Below are 21,721 nucleotides of genomic sequence, written 5' to 3'. Positions count from 1 at the left end.
GAGGAATGTTTCCAACGCCCTGTTGAATCTATTCCATGAAGAATTATGGCAGTTCCGAAGGCAAAAGGACCCGATACTAGCAAGGTTTACCTAATAAATAATAAAGTATTTTATCTAATAAAGTGGTGTGTGTGTGTGTGTGTGTGTGTGTGTGTGTGTGTGTGTGTGTGTGTGTGTGTGTGTGTGTGTGTGTGTGTGTGTGTGTGTGTGTGTGTGTGTGTGTGTGTGTGTGTGTGTGTGTGTGTGCGCGCGTGCGGTGTGTCTTTGTGAGGGAGGTTCTTATGATGGTGCTATTACCTATGTCTAAGGTTTTCCTGCTGAAACAAATTATCACTATCCATTAAGTTTTGAAATCTTAATTCTCTACCTCAAAACTGTAACCGGTGAAGTCCTTTCATTGACTGCAAATCGATGGCTAAAATGAACTAAATTAAACTGTGATGTCTTTCAGGAGGATGAACTCTACCTGGTGAAATGGAAGCGATACCCAGATTCCGAAAACACCTGGGAGCCCAAGAGGAACCTCAAATGCACCAAGCTGATCAAGGAGTTCCACCGCGACATGGACCGGGAGCTGAGGTGCAACAGGCGGCGCGCTGTCCCTAAGAGGCTACCCAAGGAGGTGTCATCAGCTCTTGTCCACCGAGCCAAGCAGCGGCAGAGCCTGCAGTGCTGGGAGGCCCACCTGAACAAGACCCGCAACCACACAGGGCGAATTTTCGTATTGAATGAGGTGGACCTGGAGGGTCCCCCGAGGGACTTCACCTACATTAACAACTACAAGGCGGGTCCGGGCATCGTGCTTGATGAGATGGCTGTGGGCTGCGAGTGCAAGAATTGCTCGGAGGATCCTGTCAATGGCTGCTGCCCCGGGGCCTCCTTACACCGCATGGCCTACAACCCCCGAGGGCAGGTGCGACTCCGGGCAGGTGAGCCCATCTACGAGTGCAACACACGCTGCAGCTGCGGCCCAGACTGCCCCAACCGAGTGGTGCAGAAAGGCGTCCAGTTTGACCTCTGCATCTTTAAGACCGACAACGGTTGTGGGTGGGGCGTCCGCACGCTGCAGCACATAAAGAAGAACACCTTTGTCATGGAGTACATCGGAGAGGTATGTCCGGCTGAAAGTTGAATTTTTTTTTTTTTTAGGAAAATTGAGTTGACGTTTGCCTCCTGTTGTTTACTCGGGATTTTAAAATGTGTCATCTTATCAACCGACTGTCAACGGGTTTCCCATGTCGACAGTAAAAAGCAAAATACGTTTTTTTTTAACTATTTTCAACCTTTTAAAAAATGTACTGTTTATAGCCTATTCAAAACGTTTACAATAAAAAACTAACCGTACTGTTTTCCAAATGGGAGAGCAAGCAGAGTGTGCATGTGGCAGTGTGGGAGAGGGAGCAGAGTGTGCCTGTGATTTCAACAGCCTCCTGTCCTTTCCCCAATGCATGCACATCGCAGATACAGTATGAGCAGTGTAACGAAATGTGGTTTCATTTCATACGGCGCTTTTGACATCGCAGATATGAGCAGTGTAGCGAAATTAGGTTTTATTTCATGCGGCGCTTTGTCGTCATGAGCATATCATGAGCATGTCAGACTGCCATCACATGTGGGTATAATCAAGCAGTCCTCTAGTGTTTTTTTAGTTGATTATGTGAATCGTCATTGTTAACTTATTTATTTTATCGTACATTTGCAAATGCACGCAAAAAAATGCATTGCTGATTCGGCAAAATTGTTTCATTTTCAGACATCACGTTAAAACAACCAATATAATTATTTCAATAATAACAGGTGATTGCTTTGAATATCACCCAAAACATAGGAAAGAAAGAATTTCGAACATCCGTCTCCGCTCTGCGCAATTGTGGTGCTGAAGGGACATGGCGCAGACATAGTGCCGCAATGATTAAGTGTAGAAAAGGTAAATCCATATCGGATGGGGAAAATGAATAGGCCTATCTGGGAAAATAAACTTACATTAAGATACATTTTGTGGTGAATTAAGCCATATAATATATACCTAGTGTGTTTTTGAAGCCAATAGGTCTACATCAGAATCTTAAAAGTAACGCACACAAAAAATTATTAATCGGTAAATGCCTCCGACACGTCGACTAGCAAAATACTGTGTCGTTAACATCACTATTGTTTACTATGTAATTAATGAAAATATGAACTGTGTCATCCCATGCTGTGTTGCTTTTCAACTTGTTGGAACTTCCAACTGTTTAGGATGTCAAGTAATTTTCAGGGAAAGAAATACTGAACATGAAACATTACACATTTTAGTACGGTGGGGTGATGAAACCATTGGTGTAACATATTGGTACTGGGGCTTTTTATCAAGATCATTTTTAAATGTAAAAGAATGACATTTACATTAAGGCCATTATTTGCACGGAGAAATTCTGTTCAATCTTTGTGTGTGTGTGTGTGTGTGTGTATCTTACCCTGTTTTTACAATTGCCAGTCAAAGAATTGTATCTCACCGCAGTTGAAAATAAAAAGGAACCAAATCCACTATCCTTTTGATTATCTAAACTTTTTGTATTTTATGATTTTAAGTGGCTTCTGATTTGTTCTTCCAGATTATTACAACAGATGAAGCAGAGAAAAGGGGCCACTTATACGACCACCAAGGTTCCACGTACTTGTTTGACCTGGACTACGTAGAAGATGTTTACACAGTGGATGCTGCGCATCAAGGCAACATCTCCCATTTTGTCAACCACAGTGTGAGTACTGTGCCTCTTCAGCGCTGCTGTGTCTGAAATACATAGAGTTAACCTCTCCTTAGAAGGATGTAAACGATGGCAGCATCAAATCATTTATTAATATAAAATTTCCATTTATATCCATTTTCAATTTAGAGAGAGAGGAGGCAAGAGGAAGATGATTAGATGTATAGATTTATAGATGGGGCAAGAATGATACAGCATAGTATCGCAAAATTTTCCGACGGCAAGAATATATAAAAAACTTTTTTTTTTTTTTTTTTACATCTGGGGCCGGACTAGTGGGGATACATTTACAAACTCTGTTTTTGTGTAAAATGTTTTCGGTCTGCACAAGTGTTTCGCAGCGTTTTCAAAAGAAGTTGGCCAAAACAGATTGACTTTGTTGACAAGGGCAGTATTATCATCATGCATTTAACATATTAGTAATTTAAGATTCTCAACATGTCCAAATCACAAGACAAACAGAAAATCTGACAACAAACGTGACACTTGATTCAGCCCCGGAGGTAAATTCAGGCATTATGGCAGCAAAAGGTAATGTTTGTGTATGGATCGTAAGATCCATACACAATCCTGTCTGGACGCTCAAGTTGGAGAGACTTGAACTTTTAATGGAGACACGGCAAACAAATTTAATAACTTGTAAACATATAATTAAACATACTAACAGTACTGACCAGTGACCACAGACAAACTGGAGCAAAAACCAAACCGGAGGGGGGGGGAAGGTGTGTTTTAGACTTTTTAAAAATTATTTTTACTGCAGTCAGATGAGAAAGAAATGTATAACGATCTGTCTGTCGATCGATCGAGATATCGATCGATCTCTTGATCTCTTGATCGATCTCTCAATCGAGATATATCCATCTATCTATCGAGATATATCTATCTATCTATCGAGATATATCCATCTATCTATTGAGATACATCCATCTATCTTGAGAGCGAAAGAGATATACAGACGTGGACAAATTTGTTGCTACCATTACAGCTCATTGAAACAATGCTTCATTCCTCCTGAAAAGTGATGAAATTAAAAGCAGTTTTCTCATGTATAACTGCATGTCTTTGGTATGTCATAGTGTAAAGCAAAGAAACTGTGAAAAGAGATACATTTTTGCTAAATAGATAAATTATATTCTAAAATGGCCTGGACAGATTGGTTGGTACCCCTAAGCCCCTAAGAAGAAAGTATAAATAATTGGATTATAGTGATATTTCAAACTAACTGTTTTCTTGAAGTGGTATGACACATGTCCTCAATCTTATAATAAGTTATTCAGCCTATTTAAGTTGAGAAAAGTAGTCACTCTGCTGTTTTGTATCATCTTGTGCACCACACTGAACATGGAACGGAGAAAGCAAAGGAGAGAGTCTGAGGAGATCAGAAAGAAAATTATAGACAAGCATGTTAAAGGTAAAGACTATCAGACCATCTCCAAGCAGCTTGATGTTCCTGTGACTACTGTTGCAAATATTATTAAGAAGTTTAAGGTCCATGGGTCTGTGCCAACCTCCCTGGATCCGGCCGCAAGAGGGAAATTGACCCCAGATTGAACAGAAAGATAAAAGAGCCAAGGACAACTTCCGAAGAGGTACAAGCGGAACTCCAAGGTCAAGGTACATCAGTGTCTGATCACACCATCCGTCGCTTTTTGGGTGACAGTGGTCTCCATGGAACAAGACCCAGGAAGACTCAACTTTTAAAAGAAAAACATAAAAAGGCCAGACTGGAATTTGCCAAAATGCATATTGACAAGCCACAATGCTTCTGGGAGAATGTCCTTTAGGCAGATGAGTCAAAACTGGAGCTTTTTGGCAAGTCACATCAGCTCTATGTTCATAGATGAAACAATTAAGCTTTCAAAGAAAAAAACACCATGCCTATTGTGTAACATGGAGAAGGCTCGGTTATGTTTTGGGGCTGCTTAGCTGCGTCTGGCACGGGGTGCCTTGAATCTGTGCAGGGCACAATGAAATTTCAAGACTATCAAGGCATTCTGGACGTACTGCCCAGTGTCAGTAAGCTCTGTCTCAGTCGCAGGTCATGGGTCCTCCAACAGGATAATGACCCAAAACACACAGATAAAAGCACGGAATGGAAAGAATGGATAAGAACAAAATATTGGACTATTCTGAAGTGGCCTTCTATGAGCCCTGATCTGAATCCTATTGAACATCGATGGAAAGTGCTGAAGCATGCAGTCTGGAGAAGGCACCCTTCAAACCTGAGATAGCTTGAGCGGTTTGCTCAGGAAGAGGGCCAAACTACCTGTTGACAGGTGCAGAAGTCTCATTGAGAGCTACAGAAGCAAGAGCTTGAATTTTGTCCTCAGAAATACAAGTGCTGGAACACCTTGATAATATAAATCACCCATTTTGTGCTGAAGTGTTTGAAAAATCCTTGGGGAAAAAACGTATCGAAAAATAAAAAAATATTGAAAACCTGTGATGTTCCCCCTGTTTTTGTTGTAATTCAAATCGCAACGTAATGAAAGTTTTCCAGAATAGCTTTTACGACGGATTATGATGGGGAAATGTGGTTGGGGTTTTCATCAGGCATCATTCCCACTTGTGACGATTCAATTAAGTCAAATAAAATTAAATAGCCCTTCTTAACAGTCTCAGATATTACATGTGAAACAATATAACATATACGTAGGCTAGTGTTAAATTAAATAAAACACATAGCTAAGCAATGCCTGAAGGGATTAGGCCAAAATGCAAATTTCAGGGACACTCCCTGTTTATTCTGCTTGTTAAATAAATAAACAAATAAGTAAACAAACAAACAACAAAAGAAAATGGCTTACCTGTTTCATTTTTAGTTGACTTTGTCAAAGTTTCGTGCCAAGAAGACGAGCAAGTTCACCCATGAGCGGGGAGTGAGACTACGTTTCCAGCACTGCTAAAATCCGTTTGGATACATTATTATTAAACATATTATTAGGGGTGCAGCCCTAATACCATTTGCGCCGTGTGAGCTACGTAGTGTTGACTCCACTGCGGTGTGTGTGTCTGTGTGTGTGTCGGTGTGTGTGTGTGTGGCCTTACTTGCTTGACACCAGCAGGCTTTTAGTTTGATATTTTATCTCTTTAGCCCTTTTTGTAAATATAAACACATTCTGTTCGCATCTAACCCAGTGCCGTGTCCCTCCTTATTTTGCGGCATTTGAGCCAGTTGTAACACACAAACTGCAGGAGTAGAAAACAGTCAAACATTCTGTGTTTGTGTCCTCACACATGGAATTCGCTTGCATACTCCAGAGCAACGGGTCCGAAACGTGTCCGTTTTATTTTAGTCCCAAAAGTTTAAAAAGTTTACAAAATGTCTCTTAGGAACATGCAGTGTTCAGTCCGTTGGAATGGAACCATGTTGTTGGGAACTTCCACACTGAGTGATTTTCTTCCACAGTGAGGCAGGACTCTGGACTACAGGTAGTAGACAGCCACCTTCAAATTTTTAGGACAAACTAATAACACGCAACATGTGTATTGGCTTGTTATCCGAAAAATTGCGTCATTACATCAGCCAATGCTGCGATCAAAGGAAATTCTGAAAATTGTAGTTGTTACCTTTTAGTAGTAATGCTAATGTAATGAAGAGCAGCAGTGCAAACTGATGCTACGTTCCATGGGAACTCTAAAAATTGTAATTGGTGTTGATACTACACCCTGTGTATTGCTGCCTGCAGCTATATTTATTAGTAGTAGCGGTAGTAGTGGCCTAGTTGTTGTTTTAATTATTATTAGGCTTTTATAATTATTACTACATCCTACAGCCCCTTTTACTGAGCATGTTCAAGGCGGGAATGTTACTCCTTTATTCCGCCTTGCCGTTCTGTGTAAAAGGTACGAACATGGAATGTGGGTGCATTGTCGAGCCGCCTCTGAGCCAGCAGCAGAAGTAGTTACAGAGGCGAAACAGGGCCAAAATGCCACCTGTGTAAAAGGCACAGCCAGCATGTCGGGACAGGGGTGTGACGTTTTGATGACCAGGTGTTTCGTTTGTTGGTCGGTCGCCTCCTTTACGGAGAAGTTCCCACATGGAGAAACAATCCAAAAAACTTGTAGTCCCATCAGAGCCTGGGGCATAGAGACGGAATGGGCTTTAGATGACTGTTACGGAGATGTTGCGCGCTGGTGCACCCCTGGCCGCTCATAGCTCCGCTGTCAGCAATTCAACACATCCTCACCCGAGGCTACAGCATTTATTAGATTTAATTTCATTTTGTCATTTTAAATAAATTTCTTAAATCAGCGTGATTCTCCTCAACCGTATGTTATACATCACACCAAAGGTTGATGCTGTTGTGTTGTCAGAGACAGCGCGATTGTTGCAGGGAGAAGTATTGTCTGCTTTGTTTTTGAGGGATTGTGTGGTGTTTCAGCAAACATGAAACTACTTTATTTTATGTATGTTATGTATATTTATAGGTAGATTATTTTATACATTTTAGAAAAACATTAACAACTGGCGATTATGACTTTTTTTTTTTGCGTGTGCCAGTGACAACCGCCAATCACCTGATAATGAAATAACCCGCCCAGCCCTACATAGTAGATGACAATGAGATTAATAATAGATATACAGATGTGTAGATTTATATTTTATTTATATAATAATATTTTATTTAATAAAGATAACACTTTAATTTGAGTCATTGAAAATGGAAGAAATAGTGCCTAAAAAAGTACTTTAAAGCTTTTTAGAATTTTGTAAAGAAGGAATGAACCCTGTTTCGACTTCACTTCCAATTATAGTACAAATGTGAAATATCCTTTTCCCAGTGCACCCCCAACCTCCAGGTATACAACGTCTTCATAGACAACCTGGATGAGAGGCTGCCGAGGATAGCACTGTTTTCGACGCGTGCCATCCGGGCAGGAGAGGAGCTCACCTTTGACTACAAGATGCAGAGTGAGTGTGCCATCATTTACAACTACTCTCATGTCGATTACAACATTTATACCTTTACAGACATTTATATTGATCAGCCTACAACTGATGGCTGCTCTTCAAATCAAGCTTTCGGAAAAAAGTTATTTCTGCACGGACTGCGAGATCTGACTGAGGGCGTGTTAACAATTAATTTACTAGTTCACAAAGACATATGTTTGTTACTGGCAGGGCTCTACCAAGTTTCACATGAACATAAAAAAACCCCCCAAAAAACACTGAGTTTCAATTTGTGCTATGCTAATACTGGAAATTATATTTAAACAGTGTCATAAACCATGACACGAAAAATGGATTTGACTCAATTAAAGATGGTCTCATGATATCGATAGAAGTATGTGACTCAATACTAATGTTATAACTCATTGAACCCTAACCCTAACTCTGGATGGGGGTTTTTAAACCTGATGCTCATTAGCCCAACCAACAAGCATCAGGTGTGGCTGCTCAAGCCACCCCATCCACCACATTCATTTTATGATTTATGGTTATAAAAACCCACTTAGAGACAGGTGTTAGATTAGTGAAGCTGTACATACTGTAATATAGTACATTTGGCAATCGTCCTTAATATATAAATGTATATGTATCTGTTCCTATGCAAATGAACCATCATTTTGACCATCCTCGAATAGTTGAAAAAAATAAAATAAAATAAAACTGCAAACCCCCCCCCGTCGTCTGTGTCTCTGTGCCGGAGGCCCCTGGAAACGCCACTTGGGTGGTGTATGGTGACGAATTTGCCACACTGGCATGTGAGCAGGGACTCGCCGACACAGGGAAGAGACACAGATGACGGGGGGTTGATACAACAGTTTATTGTAGAGATGAGGCTAGGTGGAATTCGCCAGGAGCAGATGGAAAATGTCATGATACAGGGCTCCCATCCTGAATGAGTGTGTTGACGGGGTTTTTAAACCCGATGCTTGTTAGCCCAACCAACGCGCATCAGGTGTAGCTTCTCATGCTACCCCATCCACCACAATGAAATACAAACAAAAGATAAAAAGAAGAAAGTCTTGATGTTAAACGGACAAGTACGGGTACACGCAAGCCAAGCGTTAAGCTTTACATTCAGAGTGTACCCTGGGTATTAACGCAGGTTTCATTTGCATTAACCTATATGGGCAATACAAATTGTACACATCAGGAATGATAAAGAAAAAAAACTCCTTGTGAGCAAACCCAGGTGTTTAGTTATAATGCTTATTCCTTTTTCAAATGTCCATTTTGATGTCAAGGAAATAGTCAACTCCTGTAAAAGACAACACGACTAGCTTTGTCGGCATGTCCCTTGTTTGAATGGTTAACCTGGAAATCGGACAACTTCAGACTAACTTGGAAAGCAGAGAATTGCAGAACCCCCCCCAAGCAGTTTTTCACAGGTTTATATCCCTGGCCTCTGTGACACTTGTCATTTCAATGCTACTTTTGTGATTTGATGTGCCAGATTGGAACACACAGATGTAGCACCCTATCTTAACAGTTGAGGGCAAATTCTGTCGCCAGATCCACGTTCAGATTTTATGTCCCCACAGCATATTCTAGATCCATCCTTGTAAAATGCTGCTGGGATGTGAGAGAGGTTTAGTGGTAGGGCCCACATCTGATTGCGCTCTACTCATGCAATTCCATAATGGCAGATTGGGATCCTACGGAGAGGAGGGTGTCGATCTGAGAGCACACACAGCCCTGGTGGCAACATCTCACCACTGGGGCCTTCTATGTTGGCACCTACATAACAAGCACACCGATCTCTGTGCAACCTTGGCTGTTGTGTGGTTTTAATGTCGTGAGACACTTGTCTTATCCGTACACCTATGAAATCAGATTGTGACGTAAGCCTGACTGCCTTGGAAAGCTGTCCGGCTCATCGAAAACCCCCCGACATCGGAACGAGACATTGAGCTGTGCAACCTCTTGTGTCCTTTTTTCAGTTGATCCAGTAGACACAGAAAGCACCCGAATGGACTCGAGTTTCGGTCTTGCAGGGATCCCCGGCTCCCTGAAAAAGAGAATACGGGTCGAGTGCCGATGCGGCTCCAACTCCTGTCGGAAGTATTTGTTCTGACCGCCGGACGGGAGGTGAATCAACCGTAACCGAATCAACGGCCATCTGAAAATGTAAAAATATTTTGTATATATTTTACGTAAATGATGAAGCTGTTGATTTTTCGCGGCAGTATGCCATGATCACACAATGTTTAAGTTCACACAAGTCTCCCAAGTGTGGGATCTCACAGAACTTAGTTTAACAGGAAAAATATTTGTCGCTCTATGTCAGAATTATTGCAAACAAAGTAAAACTACACCTCCTCTTTATTGGGGCATTTTTGTACTTCAAAGTTCATTCGACATACACCTAGCGTAAAGGCATACATAGTTTGGGTTTAGGCAGTCATTTCAGGTACATCATTTGTCATTTTACCCACCTACACACACGATATGTATGCATTATACACCGATCAGCCACAACATTAAAACCACCTGCCTAATATTGTGTAGGTCCCCCTCATGCCGCCAAAACAGCTCTGACCCGTTGAGGCATGGACGCCACAAGACCTGAAGGTGTCCTGTTGTAGGCGGCACAAAGATGTTATCGGCAGATCCTTTTGAAATGGACCTACACTACTCACAAAAAGTTAGGGATATTTGGCTTTCGGGCTAAATTTACGGCAAATGTAAAAAGATCACGCTACAGTGATATTATATCATGAAAGTAGGGCATTTAAGTAGAAGCATGCAGTGGTGATCTCCTCATCTCAAACAATTTATTGAAACAAAAGGCAACAACAGTGGTGGGTATACCACAACAAAAAATGTCTGTCTCAATAACTTGTCATGTGGCCTTGAGCATCAATTACAGCTTGACAACGACGTCTCATGCTGTTCACAAGTCAACTTATTGTGTGCTGAGGCCTGGCCCCCCACTCTTCTTGAAGGGCGGTCCTCAGGTCATTGAGGTTCTGGGGCGCAGAGTTACGAGCCTCTACATGGCGACTCAGCTGATCCCATAGATTTTCTATGGGATTCAGGTCTGGAGAAAGTGCAGGCCACTCCATTTGAGGTGCCCCAGTCTCCAGCAGCCGTTCCCTAATGATGCAAACTCGATGAGCTGGAGCATTGTTGTCCATGAAGATGAAATTAGGCCTGTGTTGTTCATGCAGGGGCACAATGACTGGATTAATGATGTTATTCAGGTAGTATGGGCTTGTCACTGTACCATTCACAAAGTGTAGGGCTGTTCTGTATTGACTAGACACACCTGCCCACACTGTAACACCACCACCACCAAAGGCTCGTCTGGTGACAACAGTGGCTGATGCATAGCGCTCTCCTTGACGTCTCCAACATCATTGGCAGCCATCATTTTTGCTCAACGTGAATCAACTTTCATCAGAGAACAGCACTGAGGCCACTGGTCCCTCGTCCAGCGTAAATGCTCCCTGGCCCATGCAAGACAATGATGCCTGTGCCTGGTGGTGTGGTCAGGTACCCTTGCAGGTCGTCTAGCACGCAGACCACGCTGATGTAAACGGTTTTGAATGGTCTGACGTGACACTTGGGTGCCTCTCACCTCCCTTAAATGTGCCTGGAGTTGAGTGTCATTCATCATCCGGTTCCGCAGGGCACTGTTCACAATGAAGCGGTCATCAGTGTGGGATGTGGCCAAAGGACGTCCACTTCTATGCCTTTCTGTGACTCTTCCAGTCTTTCTGTATCTCTGTTGCAACCGTGCTGATGACACTCTGTGACACTCTAAGCTCAGTGGCCACTTCCCTCTGACAACATCCTGTTTGAAGCCTCGCAATGGCGAGGTACTGTTGATCAGTTGTTAGGTGTCGTCTTGGTCTCATGATGTCAAAATGTGAACAGCATAATGAAGAGGACTGTTTAAAAAACAATTCTAATTGAACCAGGAAATGTATTGGTCGATTCATGGATCAAACACCTGTTGTGAATTTTGCCGTTCAGCTCCTTGTGAGAGAACAGCAAGTTGTGCAAAAAGTACTGAAACATTGAGCAGTTGGACATGTGCATTTAAAAGTTTAGAGAAGGTCAAATTAAGTTCACCTGTAAAATTTATAGTGCATTTTAGGTTCATCCTGAAATTTCACCTGAAAGCCAAATATCCCCTCTAACTTTTTATGAGTAGTGTATTTTGCTTACAACATGTATCTTATACTGCCCCACAGTTCAGCCTCTGTCTGAAACAAGCCGTATTAGTTCCTGTCTCGTGAAGCCCCTCCTCCCTAAAAGCCCACTTTCTTCTGATTGGCCAACTTCTGGAAGCCTGCAATGAGCCTTGGGCGCCCATGACCCTGTTTACGGTTCACTGGTTGTCCTTCCTTGAACCACTTTTGGTAGGTACTAACCAATGCATACCGTGAACACCTCACAAGACCTGCCTTTTTGGAGATGCTCTGATGCAGTTGTCTTGCCATCACAATTTGGCCCTTGTCAAAGTTGCTTAGATCCTTATGCTTGCCCATTTTTCCTGCTTCCACCACATCAACTTCAAGAAATGACTGTTTTTATGTTTAATGTTGTGGCTGGTCAGTGTAAATATCTCATTGTTTTAAGAGTATTTGAAATTTTCTATTTTTTTCATGGCTCAAGAATGATGGAAATAAATATCTAAAAAATATAAAAATATTTCATTTGAATATTCATTGACATGGGTGTTTGTTTGTTTTAGTTTCCTAGTTTGATTAATTATCTCTTCTGTAAACTGATGTCCAAATTGGCACATTTAAAGCCTAAAAGTGTTTAAGCTCCTTATGAAAATGGGAAACAATATTTCCAGACAGCCTTTTTATATTATCCAGAAAAAATGAAAATAGTCTTAAAGCAGTATTTTGTAAATTTTAATATTTGGGATTTGGCGCAAAACCAGGACCAGGCCCGATAAGCTGAGTGCAATTTCTCTTTTACACCACTGTCATATAACCGGTGTCCGAAAATAATTTGTTTAACCGGAACAATTTGAGCCTTATCGGTCACGTTTCAATAGCAGTCCATGTCACAAACGCAGATATAATGTACACCTAGGTTACAGTGCCCCTTGCGCGGACCTCACCGCTTCCTGAAGCCGCGGGGAGGGAGGGATGGGGTCCCCTGCTATCAATTAAAATGCCAGATGTGCTCGATCTGACAGATCTGCTTGCACATGCGAATCAGACGGTGAAACAAACACCATGTTGCAATGAAAGTGAGGGCTGGCGCGCGCCAGCTGAGATGTGGGTGCCAGGCGCACCACTGGCCCGTCTCGCCTGCGCTGTCTGGGAGGTGGAGCGTGGCTACGTTTTGTATGAGCATTATTACAAGACATTTTGACCGGCAAGTTTATAATTTATCTGGGTTTTTAAAATTGGGTTTTATCAGGCACAAAAAAACAGTGATCACCAGAGCCAAACATCAAGCAAGTGATGTAGTGCCGTAAGGCCAAACGCACTTTTCCTGCGGTTTCCTACCTGAACACAGAAGTTACATAGTGCAAGAACAGGGGTTTCGGCGGGTGGGTGGGAATGAAAGATGTGAAGTGTACCATCAAATTGATTTTGAAGCTGTTATTTTAAAGTAAACAAGTTACATGGTGTTGTTTTATTGACTTCTTCCACTGTATAAGAAGCAGGAAGTTCTGGCGCCTGGCAACCAACCATTTTCCATCAAATGGGATATTACTGTTATTCAAAACATTAGTAAACGATTTTATGGTTTTGTTTTTTTTGTTTGTTTTTAAGGCTTTGGGAGTGCTAAAATGTGATAGTGCAAAACATGTTGTAAAATGTGACTATGATGCAAGTCCCACTTTACCCCCCAAAATTTAGAATCAACATTTTTTTTTAAGGCTTAAAAGATTGCCACATTGGACTGCATTGAAGCACAGGGAGAAGCTACAGTGGAGCGGTAAGTTTCTCAGTAGTAAGGCACTGAGCGAGGTTGTGCCCTATGAAGGGTTGTGAGTGACTGGAACCAACATTTAATGGCCTGGGTTGAAAAGTGGTGAACCTACCCTTTTAAATAACACTTTCATAGATCTCTTGCTCTCTACATTCTAACTGATGGCTAGTGTCTGGACCAACATCTCATTTGGCACATTCCCGACTTGTAACATGGTATTGCGAAGACATAAACCTTATCAATGTTATGCTTAGTTTGTTAATTATATATATATATATATATATATATATATATATATATATATATATAAAATGTCCTTTCCATTGCAATTTTCTTTTTTTTAAATGGATAAAAGAAAAAGTGTCAACCCAAGACATTTCATAATTTATTATTATTTGAAATGTCGTCTTATGTCTTACCGCAACTCTATGGGGGTGTGAAACAAGTAACCCTTTAAAGAAAACACATTCTCTCAAGTCTGTTGTTGAGTTTTTTCTTGTTCTATAAAAAAACTTGTCAAACAATTGAAAGATAATTTAGATTTTTTTTTTGTTTGTTTTGTCGTCATTGACATTTTGGAGTGGATTAAGTTTATTATTCAATAGAATTAGTTTGAATTGTTCCGAAATAATGTGCTTCAAACAAAACAAAAACTTGAATCAACTTTTTATATGTGTATGATACAGCAACACTGTACAACCATACACTTCTGTAACACGTCGTTAGTCGTACATAGGACGTAATACGTTGTCACATAGCTGTAAAGGCAACCTATTATGAAAAACTCACTTTTTCAGTGCTTGTGCACATACATTTTGGTCTCTGAACACATTAACTGAAATAAGACAACCCAGTTTATTTGTGAGCTATTTCAGAAAATGTGATGAAACAAGCCAATCAGATTTGCAGCCCCTTCCTCTATCACATGGGGCCTCAGTAGAATTAGAACCGCCCCCTATCTGACTAACTCCACCCACGGCTGGAGAATAACAAGCACAGCTGGAAACTGCTCTGTTGGCTTATAGACCAGCACAAATATTTTAAAAGAAAGGGGAATTAACACCAACTGGCTGAAGAAACTGCGGACGATATAAATGTAAGCGCTTAAAAAACATTTTCTTTCTGGAATAAAAAGTATGTGGTAGATCAGTGGTTCCCAAATTTTACAGTCCGGTACCCCTTCACACATTCAACCTCCAGCTGTGTACCCCCTCTCGTACCAGGGTCAGTGCAGCACACACGTACACACTAAGATACATATATGATACGCCTCTATAAGACAGTGTGAGTTATCGATAATTTTGCTCTTTATTTAGCCATCTCACATATAAAACCCTATTTGGGCACCAGCTCACGCAGTGAAATTTTTAGAAGTGAAGTTTCAGTCTTAAATCATTTTCTGCTCAGATTCAGTTCATTCAAGCGAGAAAAACATCACTGAAATGTATCAGCCAGTTTGAAAATTGGAATGACTGGAATAGACTGGCTAAGAATTGCTCTAGACTAATTATTTTCACCACGTCCCGAAAAAATATTTGAACCATTGTCCCAAATTTTAAATTTTTCTTCACATTGTGATTACTTCATAAGTACATTGTAATTTGTTTAAAGGCATCCCTAGTGATTCCTGGCATAAATGCAAGACAATTCAAGGGATTCCGAAAAAAACAATTGTATTGTTATACCGTGTAAATATTTGCTTTCATGCTTGCATGTTGACCGAAAGTATACTTTGTTACCAATATAAATTAAGGCTAGACCTACAGGCTACAACTTTATAATTAAGTTTGTTTGGAGATTATATCAAGAGGTCTGGATTTCTATATTGTATGCCATATAAGGCAGTTGTCTCCATATTAACAGTCCGTGTTAAGATTGGCAAGCCACCTACAGCTGCACGGCGGGACTTAGTGACTTAGTTAAGTCTGGCGAACCACTGTTTTTACTGAGTGAATCGTCAGGAAGCCTCAAAGAGTTGAACCTTTCATCACCAGCGCAACTTGCGCATTCTCTACAAACAGCCACCCGCTGCAGTCACAGTGAGATGCACACTCCGCACAATTTATGATTTGCCAGATAATGGAAAACTTGTTTTATTTTAAAATTTTCTTGGGTCACGTTAGTCACGAGCCCTGGTCTGTTTGAAAATGTAAATCAGAATTTATTTGGCGTACCCCGACATCACTACGCATACCCCAGTTTGAGAATGTATGTTGTAGATAGACTGTTGGTTGTTGTGCATGATGCACTGTGCATTTATCCAAACAAAACCAATTAAAATAGTTGTTTTTATTGTAGATGTGTTTATTTTAAATTCTGACCTTTACATGAAACAAATAAATCCACGCGTTGGATGTCCTGGTGCAGTGTCCCCCACACGTTTGGAGCACGGCAATGAGAGTTGGAACAAACTTTTCAATTAGGCCTTGTAGATCTAATATGAGTGATGATTCAGCAACTGGATTGCTTATTTCTCGCCTCAATTTTTTTCAGATACAGATTTTGGGTGGACTGATAAGGCAAAATCAGTGAAAGTTTATGGACTAAATACAACAGAACCCGAAAGTCAAGCTCAAACCACATTTTCCCACAGAACCTGGAACTTGCGCTCAAACCCCATTGGCACACAGAACTAGGGCCTCAGAAACAGAGTGTCCTGGAACAGGATGGTTTAGAGGCATGTTAGAATGGCTAGAATGCATAATCTGAGTGGTATTTTCAGCAAAAAAAAATTCAAGAATGTGTTTTGGGGACCTCTGAGACCTATATTAACTTGTTCAAAAGGCGCATAATAGGTCCCCTTTAAGATTTTAATTTATCTATTCTCTTTAGTAAACCTAACATTCATACAGGGTGAGTAACTAATTTAGGGATACATCAAGGAGTACTCACACTTGGACACTGATACAGACTATGGAATACTTGTATATTTTCATTCACAAGAACTGTGAGATCATTAATTAGTGTGTTTTATTTTCAGTACCTGATTTATCCACTGATTTGTTTGGAACCAGATCGTACAACAATGAAGCTATTTCCGAGTTTCGCAAACGCAGCTGGTACTGGGGACTACTTTTGTGTTGAAGCCTCTGAGCCTCTTACAATTATGTGTGTTCCTGTGTACTGGTTTTTAGAGTATGGCTTCATAAACAATGATTGTTCTGGTGATGTAAAACCAAATCAAAGTGATTTATTTAGCAACACAGGTTGACGTTGTGAGTCTCCCATCAAATCACTTGGAAGACAACTTTGCTGACCGCAGACGGTGAAAGTGTGTACACTGACAATCCGGAGACTCTCCTTTAAGCTTTTTAACCTTTAGGTTTGTGATTTTCCAACACAGACCATGCTAAAATGTGGGTTTCTGTCATTAAAAAAAATAAAAAATTTGCCTCGAACGATTTACTGCTGAGAAACTGCTGCATTTTCTCACATGTGCTTAAACCAGCCTGATGGAGGAAAACAGGAGTTTTCAGTGTTTTTATCGACTCTTATGCGCTTCCTACTTTAGCCAACATCAGGCTTGCGAAGTGCTAAAAAGTAAAGTGCAAAAAAGTAGTACTGAATAAAATATGCTGTTACAAAATTTGACTTTTCCCTTTTTTTTTTTTGTCAAAAAGGAGATTCAAAATGTTTTAACACTAAAAGGTTTGCCCCATTGGACTGCATGTAGACAGTGAGAAGCTGCAGCAGCGTGGTACGTTTCTCAATGGAAAACGCTTGGCGACGCTAAAAAACGGTTATAAATTAACAGAAACAACGTTTTGCATAACTTGTCTTTGTAAGAAGAACAAGAAGAAGAAACAACAGAAATATCCCACTCTGACGTTGAGCCTGGCTATATTTTGTCTTGGATTCGTTTTTAGTTTCTAAAATATGGACTTATTATTGAATTGAGTTTTAGCCCTGTTTCCAAGTTAGAATGCACATTTTACATCACCCCTTTTTTCTAGCTCACATTTTTTGCCTTTTAATATTATTTTTTGGACACTGACAAATATAATACCACATATACTTTTTTGTGTCAAAGGTACTTTTAGTTTTGTAGTATTTGTATTTGTTAACTTCACCATTTCACAAATGACGGACGGAGGCGCCATTGTGGGATGAATGAATACAAAAAAATGGCTAAATTAAGTCACTTTGACAAATGTGCGTATTTATGTATGGATTCTCTTGTGTCTCATCCTCATCCAGCATCTCAAATTTGAATATATTCTTATTTAATTCTCTAAAATAGGTAAGCACAAAATCCAGGTCCTAGACAAAATGGCTCGGCAAATGTTGGTAGATTTCACAAAATGTCATTTAACTTCATTAAATCGATTCTGCGAGGAAGTGTTTGCAGGAGTGATGTCTCCCTTTTCCTCTCATTCACCGGTCACTCTCGCCATCTATACATACGCACATCGTACTTACACAGAAATACACACCGCGCACCGTAAAACGATTGGAGAACCTACATCCCGTCTACTTTTTAAAGGCATCTTGCCGTCCATATAATACACAGTGAATTTACAAAACAAGGTTGTAAGTCAGCCGAAAGCAACTAAAATAAGTACTTGCAGGCTTGACAGCTCAAGAGAAAATCCCTCACCTTCTTCCGCGCTTCCCAAATATAACTCCGCCCCCCTCAAAAAAAGGTAAAATCCTCGAGTTCACACTTTTATTTATTTTTATAAAATTAGAAAGGAGAATTAACTCAGTACCCCGTAGATAAAAAAGAAACACACAACACAACACAACAGCGTTAATACCCCCATATCCCCATTGAACCACCCTTTTCTTTTGTCTTATAAGAGTCCTTTGAGGTCGTAACAACTGGAACAACGTTTCTTCCTTTCCCCCCAAAAAAGTCAGCAGTTTACACAGTTTCACGTTAATCATTCCTCTTTCAGTCAGTAGCTTCAGTACAGAAGCAGGCCATGTATTTGTCTTTATCTCTTTTTTCTTGCATTGGTTGAGGGTTTTTTGCGGGGGGGTTTAAGGCCGTAGCACTAGAAACACTTAATTTAAAATCTTTATGGTGCGTAACTTTGTTAAAAGAAAAAATACACAATTCACACTAATCGGACATTTGGACATTCGATTACATGTTACAATCTCTGTGTCTTCCTACATCAAGACCGAATTCCACTCAAAGACTGAGCTTGTTTTCAAGAGAGGAGGAATGAATGCTCCAAGTTAAACAACTGAACAAGTTTTAAGCAGAAATGGAGGCGGATTTTGGTCACTGGCCCGCCTAACTAGGAGTGGGACTTCTTGACTTTTTTTCCCCCTTACATACTCGAGAGGGGGAATGAACAGTCCTAGTTAATCAACTGAATGTTGATAGATGTAGTTTAAGTTATTGTTTTTACTTTTAAAATTATACGCATGCATCAATTTCTTAATGAATGGCACAGAAAATATAGACACAAAATGTTATCTCAAAACTAAGCTAACTAGAAATTGCCATAAATTTAAGAATATGGAGGGGGAAAGTTTTTTATTTTACCAATTTTTGCAACTTAATACCTGCAATAGATCAGGAATGCATTCATAGTGGGTCTTTTGCCCTAAAATGGGATAAATAGAAGAGAAAGAAAGATCACACAAGCGTCTTATACAAATCCTTGTATATGACAAATACAAATTCCAACTGTTCAGGTAGGACATTTCCGGAGAACCTAAGCTAATGTTTTTGTTTATGTGTATGTCCTTGCTTACTTAAGTCTGTCCTTGCCACCAAACGACGCATGTTGTTGAAATGGTTTCAATAAATGGCTTTGTCCATTGTTGTGATGACTATTTTTCATCAAATCGGATAGAGCAGTAGACATAAGGGCGAATGTTCTAATTTATTTTGCTGGCTGTAAAGGGCTTTTATTGGACGCTCCAATGTTTTCTTTCAGTTCCCTTCAATATTTGAACAGGATAGTTTAAATTTATTTCATTTAATATAGAATTTAAGAATTTTATATAGTGCATGGGTATTAACATAATCTTAAAGCTGCATTAGCAATATTTCTGCTAATGAAATAAATCAGAAATGAACCCCCTCCACCAATAAGGTGAAGGATATGGCTAAATACTGCCATCGCCATCAGTCATCCCCCCACAGTCTACCGTGACATGTGCTTGTTGGCCAATTCTTCCGTTATGGCGTTCCATCAGAGCGAACTGGCTATGCTACCTGTTTAGCTAAACAATGGTAGAGCGTAAAATCAAATAATTTGCAGTGTTTGTGAACCATCTTCTGTGGTATCGTACCTCGTAAAGACCGGACAGGTTATTTATTACACCTGCCTTTGCTTGGGCGATTAATTTCCCAATTGTTCCATGGGATTTCGCTTAATGCAGATTTAGGTTTTCAGTTACTACGGTCAATGAGGCCTTCCATTTGAGTTGATTTGGGAAAAGGGTTCAAATACATTTCTTGTTGGGTCGAACGACTACATAAAGTCCAATTTGTAGTATTAGAAGCAGGCACCCGTATTGTGCAATGCAAACGTTTCAGCGACAAAATTACTTAAATTGTCCCAATGCAACTTGACCTTGGGTCTGTTATGGTGGTGTAATATGTTTTCTTTAACCTGGGTATAATAAATAACCTTTTACTTTGAATTTCAACTGACAAAAATAACTCTGAGGCTGAGAAAGTGTCACAGAATAGAATTTCTTTAACACAAAAATACAATTCCTTTTAGGTACACTCTTACACGTCCTTATGGGGGGATTTTTTTATGTATTGTATTTGGCTCTTCTGAATGACAATTCAAATATTCCATGAACTCCAATGAATCTTAATGACTACTCGGTAAAACTGGTTTGAACCTCTGTTGACTGAAAAGTTTGCCAAGCTGGATTAACCACAATCTTTTGGTTATGAATACACATTTTTAAACACCCATCTTAAACTAGTGGATTTAAGATTTAGGAATGTAGATATTAGACCAATAGTGAACTTATTTTGGCTGTGTTGGCGTCTGAAAGCTCCGTTGGAGAGTGCAAAATGGAGGAAGCAGTCATTTTAGCTGTGTCCCATCTCATTTCCGACAATCTTATATACAATGTAGAATTAAAACTGCCACAGAAAAGAGACGTGACATGGTTTGCAGTGAGTCGTGTGAGGGAGGGGTACATGGTGTGGTTATGTTTCCTTAATTTGTGTCACTTTTTGTTGTTGGTGAGTGAGCAAGCCTGCTAATTTAGCTGTGGAACTAGTATTCTTACCTCTCAAGGATACAGAAATAAACTTGCAAATTTCTGTAACCTAGGCCTATGACCTTTGACTATCAAGATGGCAAAAGGGAGACATACTGTATTTCCTCAAATATAAACCGGTAGTCAAATAATAACTGGGCCTCTAATAAATGCTGGGGGCATGGTCTACACAAACAAATAAAAGCCTGCCTCAAATACAGACTTGGGGAAAAACTAATCAGAGTTGCATTGCTGCAGCATTGCTCCAGTGTGGAGCTCCGCTCCCAAACAAAGCAAATAAAAACAGTGTTTTTATTGAAGATTTAGTTTACTCCATTTCCTACTGCTACAGATCGCTACAATCGCCCTGCTCTGAGCGCGCTCAGAGCAGGGCTGCTTGGGCTTTCCAGCGCTCCAAGCAGGAAGTGGTGCGTTCAAGCCGAATTTGGAAAACTCTAATTCCATCGTCGGCTCATCTCATCTCAAGTCCGACTTTTAGGGCAGCTACTAGCTCTCTATTTTTTGTGTTTGCATGGCATGGCACCCAGACGAAACTTTGATTTAAAAGTCATGCTAAATTATGATCAAATATACTTATTAAACAGAGGGAATTATATATAAAAGCCTGCCTCTAATATAAGCCTGCTTCTAATAAGGGCCTGGTAGCCTCTGCAGTTGAGGTAAATAAAGGCCCTGGTCACTGTATTTGAGGAAATACGGTAATTACATTTCCAACGCCTCAACCATCACTTTCAATCATTTATTTCAAAACCACTTTGAAATAATCATGCATTGAATCAAAGGCCACAATAACTCAAACCCTGCAGCAGTGATCCCTTTCCCTTACTTCTTGAAGCTCCCCCCTCCCCCACTCCATTTCATCAACTGAACATTCACACCTTCCACATGTACAGATCTGCATCTCTCC

The 21,721-nt window shown here is 40.3% G+C and overlaps 1 protein-coding gene across 1 annotated transcript in view; it reads left to right on the top strand.

The window, feature by feature from the left end:
- Positions 1-12,257, top strand: part of LOC307241326 (histone-lysine N-methyltransferase SUV39H1-like) — a gene marked incomplete at its 5' end in the record, with an annotated part of 14,344 nt that extends 2,087 nt beyond the window's left edge. The window contains 4 exons of the mRNA XM_080015363.1: positions 452-1,111; positions 2,595-2,741; positions 7,536-7,665; positions 9,642-12,257. Coding sequence (XP_079871489.1) covers positions 452-1,111; positions 2,595-2,741; positions 7,536-7,665; positions 9,642-9,775 — 1,071 coding nt within the window. The 3' untranslated portion in view covers positions 9,776-12,257. The remainder of the gene's footprint in view (positions 1-451; positions 1,112-2,594; positions 2,742-7,535; positions 7,666-9,641) is intronic.
- Between the last annotated feature and the right edge of the window lie 9,464 nt (positions 12,258-21,721).

Source organism: Zeus faber (genome assembly GCF_960531495.2).
Source record: "Zeus faber genome assembly, chromosome: 15".
NCBI lineage: Eukaryota > Metazoa > Chordata > Actinopteri > Zeiformes > Zeidae > Zeus > Zeus faber.
This window is presented reverse-complemented; position numbering and strand designations above follow the sequence as displayed.